The sequence below is a fragment of the Daktulosphaira vitifoliae genome, unplaced genomic scaffold, assembly GCF_025091365.1.
Source record: "Daktulosphaira vitifoliae isolate Bord-2020 unplaced genomic scaffold, ASM2509136v1 Scaffold_1, whole genome shotgun sequence".
Lineage (NCBI taxonomy): Eukaryota > Metazoa > Arthropoda > Insecta > Hemiptera > Phylloxeridae > Daktulosphaira > Daktulosphaira vitifoliae.
Window position 1 is genome coordinate 4,255,849 of NW_026099572.1, and position 9,507 is coordinate 4,265,355.

The window sequence follows — 9,507 nt, forward strand, 5'->3', positions numbered from 1 at the left end:
TTTTTTTTTTTTTTTGTGTCTGTTACCACTTTTTCTCAGCTCTCACTGAACGGATTTCTTTTAACGATACGTCAAAAGATCACAAATCGTATCTAGTCAAAGGCATTACCCTCAAAAATTGAAAAAATTTCCCTCGTTCCCCGTAAATAGGGGAAACCTCCAAAAAAATAACAAATTTAAAAATCGCTAATTTTCGAAATTTTTTCAATTTTTTTTACTAAAATCTTCCATAAATTTTTCAATATAATTGAACATATGAATATACTTTTTTTTTATAGATGCTTGATGTCTTTACCTATTATTTGGTATATTTTTTTTATAAATTTAATCCTTTACCTGCCCACAAGGGGGGATTTAAAATGACAACTTTTTCACAAAAAATTAACTTTTTCAACTTAACTTTTGAAAGTTTTCCGGAAAGTCTGACACTTTTATATATATCTTAAATTAAAGCTAATGTAATATACTTTATTATGAAAAAAAAAATTTCGGACTTTATTTTGTCTTCATGGTGAAAAAGGTACCAAATGCTATTTTTATGTGAAAATATTCGACTTTTTTTAATACATTTTTAACTTTATATTATGCTATAACTTATTGAAAAGTGTATGAATCAACACAGTTTTTTTATGAGAAATAATATTTTTTAATAATCTCTTTTTTATTCGACATACTTTATCTTAATCAGGATATTAATAAGGAAATATCAAATCATGTAGCTTTTGGAATAATCTACTAATTTTTTAAATTAAACTAAATTTAATTTAATTTAAATAAAGATTTGCATCGAAGCNATCTACTAATTTTTTAAATTAAACTAAATTTAATTTAATTTAAATAAAGATTTGCATCGAAGCGTTTTTTTTTTTATAGTAATTTTAATCACTGTCAGATATCATTATACTTTATCCAACTATGTCACGTCATCACAGTGCTGCGGCCCCCCTGTGCTGGGTTTTTTTAAAATTGTTATTATTCAATGGTTCAGTGGATAAAGTATAGTAAAGGTGATAAAGTGCCGTGGGACGCATAATTGCGGTCAATTGCAAACAAAAGAAAACTAAAATCATGAAGTGGAGCAAAAAAGCAAAAGGAATACGTGTAATATCGTTAATTACAGTTATTAAAATTGCAAGCTGAACCAAAAGTGTTGCGTATAATTTTATTTTTTTACATTTTAAGCTCTAATTTATAATACACCATTTGTTGGAGAGTATTCTAAAAGTTGATTCGATGTTTCTTTTTGCTCGATATAAGCTTCAGTTGAATACTTTTTTTTTTGTAATTCAAATTACTTTGTACATATTATCTAAGTATGTTTTGAAATACACTAAAAGTCTCTTCAGCAACTACTACAAACAATGATGGATTTGTTTGGCTGTGGCGATATCAAAAGTTCTTTATTTTCTAGTTTTTTTTATGAAATTTTGTTTTTTTGAATCATAAAACTTTCCTTGAGCTTCCATATAAATAAAAGTAAAACAATAATTTGCATCACAAATAACCCTAAGAGCTATTGAATAGTTATGAGTTGTTATTATAAAAATCTGACCCACTCTGGATTGGTTTGATAAGAAAAATACATTTACTGCCTAATGCGCCGATGTATTTTACAAAGTTAGAATTGTTTTCAAAACCGAAAGCAATTTCTTTCCAATTTTGTTAATCCAGCAAAGGCATAACTTCAGATTAAAGTTCACACAATTCGTCATATACATCTTTTATTATTTTACTAATAGTAGATATTCCCATCCTGTAGGAGTAATGAAGGTCTGTGAATAAATTACACAATTCTAATTATCTCCAAATTAAAGTATACGAGTTAATTAAAATATTATATCAGTATTTATTAAAAATAAATAATAGTAAGATTTTAGATTAAGTACAAATACCGGTAAGATATCATGTTTTTATAACAAAAACTTCAAATTTTGAATTTCGTAATTGATTTATTTTTTTTAAGTAAAAAAAATTACTTTTTATAAACCCTTAATATTTTCCTACAGAAAAAACATCTACTTCCCGTGATTATTTTATTGTAATATTAATAATATCTATTACTTACCTTAATGTTTTCCACAGCATTTCTGATGCTGAAATAGGTACTCAAAAGTTACTATTTACCCTTTTCTAATTTTGAATATAGTTCATCAAACGATTTTTTCAACATTCTTAAATAATTAAAAATTTTCACCTCATGGTCACTCAATTAAGAAAAAAGGTTGTAAAAGCGTCTTTAAGAAATCTTCAAATCAACACCAGGTTGGTCAAAAATCGCTTATTTTTTTTATTTTTGAAGTATTTTTTTTTAAATGGCTTTAGGCCCCGAAATCAACATACATCTTGTTTGTTGTACATCCATTTTGAAAATAAATACAAAACGTTACAACAAAAATGTGATAGTGTGAAACGAAAAAAAAACGTCGCGCGTTTTAAAGCGCAGTGCACAAGAATATTATATACGCGCTTACCATACGCGCTAGTGTGAAACGGGCTTAAAGTTTCATGAAGATGACTTCCACGAATATTTGCGTCGGGTCATGTGGCATTTGCTGGATTTGTGACGTGGCTTATGTTGCGCGATGTTAGTCAAACTACCATATACACTTAGTAGGACGATAGCTGATATAGTTTCTTATTTTTGACTTACTACATTTGGACTAGTAATTCGGAACTTAACTTGTTATTAATATTTTTATAACTATGTGGGATAAGAGAATTGTCTAATGATAAATATCATCAGACATCTTTATAAGTTTTAAGATATGAACATAAAAAAATACATTTTGATTGTGACACGACTTACGTCGCCAAAATGTGGTTGACACTGGTTTTGAGGGTAGAGACCCACGGGCCGTTTATTAATGAGCTACAACAGGTTATTTCAACAAAAAAATAAAACAAACCGAAAAGATGAACACAATAATAATAATCTTCGCATAATATCGCGGCACTTTCGCTGGCGTCGACGACGCGATGTCCGGCCTGATCCTCGGGTGACAAAAGGTTAGCAGCGTTGATGGCGATGGTGCGCGAGTGGAGATCGGTTTATTGACGTTGCCACTTTGACAACAGGAAGAATACTACGGTATCATTAGCGGCGGTTCGTCGTCGACCGTTCGGGACTTGTTGGATTTTGCCCAGTGGCGTATGGCACGCAATGTTGGTCATTCAAATACTCATAGTAGGGCAATGGCTAATAAAGGTGACACGAGTCGCGGAACATTGTGTATAACGAAGTGACGATAGTAACCGCGTGTGTTTTTTTCGTTGTGCAAAATTCCAAATTTGTAAACTATTGCTAGAGTAATATATGATTTTTGCGCTTGTGAGTCAAGTAAGTCCGTCACAAAGCCGTTGTCAAATTCCAGCTCCAAGTCGGGAGTAGTAATTTTACGTGGACGCGTTTGTGTGGCAAAACTCAGGTGGTTAGTGGTTCGAACGGGCGCCGTTGAAACGGTATGTTCGCCGACGGTATTAATTGCCATAAGCAGGTAGGCCGTTCCTGCCGTATTCCTTTCCCCCATGGTGACCATTATATCGTTGGGCCGCCCGCGCTATTATCGTATAACACGGGGACTTTTGTTTTCTCGGCTGTATGATTATTTTTTTTAAAGACCTTAAGGACCGCGTTGTGCCCATCACTGTGGGTGATTGAAATTAAAGCGGTTATAGCTTGTCCTGCGTTGTGAGCGAGGTGCTGTAGTCGAGGTTGAGGGTACGGTGAATAGGTAAGGTGAAGTGGAAGGCCATTAAAAATTTCGTCATTTTTACTGAGAGGAACGCGCTCGATTTTGTTATCGGCGACGAGCGAACTGGCCATTCGCACTGCGCGTTGCGTTGTGTGTTTGATTGCTGGTGATAGGAATTGTGTCTTTGAGCCAGGAGAGCGGACTATCTCCTCCGGAGATAATCACGGAGGGGATGATGCTCATTTCCCGAAACTATCGGCCTATTAGGGCAACTTTTGTGCCAGTAATCTGCTCCGCAATATCGGCAGGGTCGGAAAGGGGGACGCTCTGCGTTAGGTGCGCCCGCCCGTTGTCGGACAGCTTCTGGTGGTTGGGGAGGCGCAAGAGGCGGTACATATGGCTTTAAGTTGGCTTTTAGCAAACCCATGCGTAAGGGTCTGTCGAGATTGTTCGCGATTACACGCATATCGTCTAAAGTATGCGGACTTACTTGCCTGATGATTTCTTTTTATGGTCTTCAAGTTGGTATAGCGTGTTTTCTATACTGCTTATAATGTCCTCCTTTGAGATTTTCTATGGAACTAATGAAAAGTTAAAACCTTTTTCCAGAATGATTAATTCATTATTAGTCAAATCTTTGTCAGTTAAATCGACAACTGCAGTTTTCTCATTAGAGTTGTAGTTTTGCTTTTCTTTATTCTGAATTTCCCCTTCAAGCCTTTTGAATTTTTCTTTTTTGTGTTCACTTTAGTTTGTTGTTTTTCGACCATATTTGTTAATCTTGATAGGGTGTCTTGTTCAAGTTCCGTGTTCAGTTTATTTTGACTTCAGTTAAGTCATTATCGATGTTAGCTAATTTCCTTCTGATGCACACGATTTTATTTCGTAATAGTTTTTGACTGACCATTTCTAAAATTCGTCTTGCACCTGTGATTTTCATCGGATGATTAATGACAACGCATTATGGTATTATTCCTTTGTCTCTGCATCTCTTCATAAGAGTCAGATCTGATATAAGCATGGCCTTTTTCTGGGATAAATTGTCCCAACGTCTACAAGTTTTCTTCATGTCCTCTCTGTAGAGTCTTGTTATGAATGTGTTAAAGCTTTCATGGATTGTCTTGTTACTTGAAGTTTTTAAGGATTTTACGTCAAGTAATAAAGAATAATGGATACACAATTAAAAACATTAATAAAGAAATTAGAAAAGTAGAGAAAAGGAAAAATGCAACCCGTAACAAGGATGACGAAAACAATAAAGATGAAAAGAAAGGAACATTAATACTGATGTACATACAGGGAATTACCGACCGCATATCAAGAATCGCACAAAAGTTCAAATTAAGAACTGTCTTCCAACTAAACACAGTAGCAAGATCACTATTTTGAAACCCAAAAGATAAACTGCCAGAGATGCAAACACCAGGAGTACATGAAATACTGTGTTCATATGATAAATCTTATATTGGACAAACAGGAAGATCTATTGCAACAAGAATAAAAGAACATGAAAAATCTGCAGTAGCCGAATATGCCAAAAACAGAGGACATGATATACAATTCAATAAACTAAAAATACTAAACAAAGAATCTCATTTTGGAAAACGGATGTACAAGGAAGCAACAGAAATCGAAAAATGTCCGCAAAATTTCAACAGAGAAGGTGGATGGAAAATCAGCAAAACTTGGTTAACTATCATACACCAGACAAAAAGAAAATCAACCAACAACACTGAAAATAATTAAATATACGAAGAGCCTATAATCAACATAACAAATTATTCCCGGTATAGGAAAGGAAGACCGAAATGTCAAGAATGCCGTAAACAACGTTAGTCAAAAACCCTGATACAGTAAACAACGTTTGCCAAAAACCAGATGTTATCAATTTTATAAAAGCAGACTGTTATCAAGACAAGCCGCCAGTATAGTTGCAGCCACCGACTAGCAACCATCACTCTAAAGATGGACTCTGCACTGAGTCCGAAACATTAGAACTCAACTGTAAACATGGATAAATCCTTAAGCACTTCAAGCAAAACTCTATTTAATTTTTGCTTATCTCAAAAAAAAATAAAAATAAAAATTCAATGCTAAAATTACCAAAAAATTGTTTCCCTAGAGTAGAAAGTATAAAAAAATTCGGGCGGCGCGATCTGGATTGTGAGCGTAAAAAAAACTCACGACTCCTTGATACCTTTGAAATGTTTCTGAGAAAGACTAGTAAAATTTTCATATTTTAAATCAAAAGCGTTCGCGATAATGAGTGCAATTTTTAACGCTATGTTAACGGAGTGTTAAATAAGTTTTTCATTATAGTGAAAAGTTTTTCTAGAATAATATCGCCGAGCTCTTCCATTAAAAAAAAAAATTATAATAATAAATTAATGGAGTTATGTTTCCAGTATTCAGACATTTTTCTATATTATTGTATATAATAAAATTTTGTTGTCACAAATAAACATTTTACTTTAATTTTGAAAATCAGGTGAAATAAATTTTATTTTAATATATTTATTTTCAAGTTTAATATCTACATCATAACCTAATATGTAATGATATTGATTAATTTATAATTTATGTACGCAGATGACGTGGGTCAAGCAGTTCAAGCAGAGTCATTTGAAAAAGTTGAGAATATATTAAATGAAGACCTAGAAAGAGTGTAGAAAAATTGGAAATCTTGGTTCTTCGCCTTTAACTCTAATAAAACCACATCCATAGTGTTCTACTTAAACAACATACAGATGTAAATGCTAGTAGAAAACTTAAATTGATAGTCCAGAGCATCAAACTAATGAGTGACAATGCTCCAAAATACCTAGGAATCAAACTGGACAGAACCTACAACCAACACCTCAAAGATGTAAAGAATAAACTGAAAACCAGAAATAATATTATTAGTAAACTAACGGGTACTAACAAGGGCTCCCGAGCAAATGTTCTCCGCATATCGGCCTTAGTCTTAGTATACAGCGTCACGGAGTATTGTGCCCCCGGCCAGGAGAGAAGTATACATGTAAAAAAGGTTGGCACTCAACTGAATAATACTATGCGAATTACAAGCTGTGTTTGGGCTACCAACCTACAGTGACTTTCAGTTCTTTTGAGTATAGCCGCCTCACCCACCCACTACATATTGGGTGGGTAAGGAAGAGATTTGGTCAAATGAGGCACTACAAAAAGGTGCTAAATTGAAATTATGATAAACATTTTTTTAAAAACGATATCTATCATTTTCTAAGAATTACATTATAGGCTGTCAGACGCGTAGGTAAGCGTATTTCCAACATCAAAGGTATCACCACACAATAACAATCATTATCGTGTGAATTATATGAGAAAATTATACTACCGATGATATTGCTTACATATTTATTCTTTACTATATAACCGGTTCAACGTTCCATATATTGTCACATACGTATTCAATAGACGTTGTTAACGTACAGTTTTCTTTTTTAAAACTTATAAATATAGCTTAAAAAAACTAAAAAAAAACGCTTTTAAACTATATTTATTTTTCACTTTTTAGTTTCATGTTATGATAGTAGTTACTATCAATTTCTTAGTTGTAACGGGTAACGGGAAATCAGGGTACGATTCCGGAGAGGGAGTCTGAGAAACGTGTTATAATTCAAAAAATAAAGGCAAAATGAGTAAAATATAAATAATGAAAATGAAAGAAGAATGATGGGTTTAGTGAGAACCTGATGTGATTCTATCGGGGTCGTGTGGTTCGAGGGTTTAGAACAATAAAGACAAGTAGATATAAGGGAATAAATGTATGTCCTCTTTATTGAGGAACATGAGCTAATAAGTTTGTAAATTAAACCTTTAATAGGACACTGAGGTAACGGGGCGGCAATCCGACCCTCGAATACCCAGTCAAAGTGTCTATTAATATAATCAGATACACATTAGGTTTTTAAACTCTTTTTAGGCACGGGGCGGTAATCCGACCCTCAAGACCCTGTAATGTGTGTATGCAGTAGGTGTAAACAAACTAGCAAAATAACTCTTGATGCTAAAAAGAGATTATAGATCTATTGCTTTATCGTTCTTTGCTCAGATTATTAATTCTAAATAAATGGGATAATATAAATTGACTTACCTTCGTATTCTGTGATGTCCAAGAAGATAAATGAAGTATTTACCAGAGATGCCAATTTTTACTCAATATTATTAATTTATGGTAATAATGTCTTTATAGATTAAAATAAGTTTTAAAAACCAATAAGGTATACAAAATAAATTAACTCAAATGGCAGCACGGGGCCGTGATTAAAATGTAATAGTAAGAGTAGTTCGTAGGAACGAACTAGCTTACTGGAGCTATAGCTCTGTCAGTAGCTCTCTCTGCAACCGTGGCTCGTTTTTCAATGGATATCAGTGTTTTTTATAGTACTAAAAAGGTACTTCCATATCCAGGGATATTGCCGTTTGTGTTATTCATGATTATATTTTATTGTTTTAAAGTATACATTACATGTTAGTACGTAAAGTACTTAATATATATATTAAGCGACTTAAGTACGTAAACGTATCACGCACGAAGTATAGCCGTGTTTTGTGGGCGGGCGGAGCACAGAAAAACGTTATACCTGAGGTAAAAACGGCGGCAGCGGCGGTAAGAATATATAAATATATATACGTAAGGCAACAATTGGCAAAGAAAGCCTCCACACCATATCCAATGATAATGGGACATGTTTTATAAGTTTTGCGATGTCTTCCGGTATCATCATCAGCATTATCCACTTTCAGAGAAAAGTAACCTATAAACAGACATGGGTATCTCTGGATGCGACAACAAAAAACCAAATCGATCACGTTACGATTGATAAATTACATCTTTCATGGTTTTAAAACGTTCGAAGCTATCGAGGGGCAGATGGTAATACTGACCATTACTTGGTAGTAGTAAGCTGGAAGAGGAATATAAAGTAAAAAATGTTAAATATAAAATCGAGAATTTTCACACAAAAATAGCATTCGATAGCCATGTTCACTGTGAAGACAAAATAAAGTCTGAAATTCTATTTTTTCCATAATAAAGTACATTTCATTGGCTTTAATTTAAGATATATATATAAAAGTGTCAGACTTTACGGAACACTTTCAAAGGTTAAGTTAAAAAAGTTGTCATATTGAATTCCCCCCATGGGCAGGTAAAGGGTCAGAATTATAAAAAAAATATATCAAATGATAGGTAAAGACATTATGCATCTATAAACATTTTTTTTATTGATTTGTTCATTTTTGAAAAAGTTATGGCAGTTTTAAGTAAAAAAATTGAAAAATTGTCAAAAATTAGGGAGTTTTAAAATTTGTAATTTTTTTGGAGATTTCCCCATTAACGGGGAACGAGGGAATTTTTTTTAATTTTTGAAAGTAATGTCTTCGACTAGATACGATTTGTGATCAGTTGACGTATCGTTGAAAGAAATCGGTTCGGTGAGAGCTGAAAAATAGTGGTAATAGACACACACACAAAAAAAAAAAAACCCAGCACAGGGGGGTCACGGCACAGTGGTGACGTGGCATAGTTGGATCAAGTATAATGATATCTGACAGTGATTAAAATTACTATAAAAAAAAAACGCTTCGATGCAAATCTTTAGATAGTGTTTAATTTTAAAAAATTGGTGGATTATTCCAAAAGCTTCATAAACTGCTAGTTCCTTATTAATATCCTGATTAAGATAAAGTATGTCGAATGAAAAAGGGATTATTAAAAAATAGTATTTCCCATAAAAAAATTATATTGATCAATACACTTTTCAATAAGTTATAGCATTATAAAGTTAAAAAT

The 9,507-nt window shown here is 33.1% G+C and overlaps 1 protein-coding gene across 1 annotated transcript; it reads left to right on the forward strand.

Annotated features, from left to right (window-relative positions):
• The first annotated feature begins 5,105 nt into the window (after window positions 1–5,105).
• On the forward strand, window positions 5,106–5,438 carry LOC126896018 (uncharacterized). Its single transcript, XM_050668430.1, has one exon. The coding sequence runs from the start codon at window positions 5,106–5,108 to the stop codon at window positions 5,436–5,438; it is 333 nt and encodes a 110-aa protein (XP_050524387.1).
• The last annotated feature ends 4,069 nt before the right edge of the window (window positions 5,439–9,507 follow it).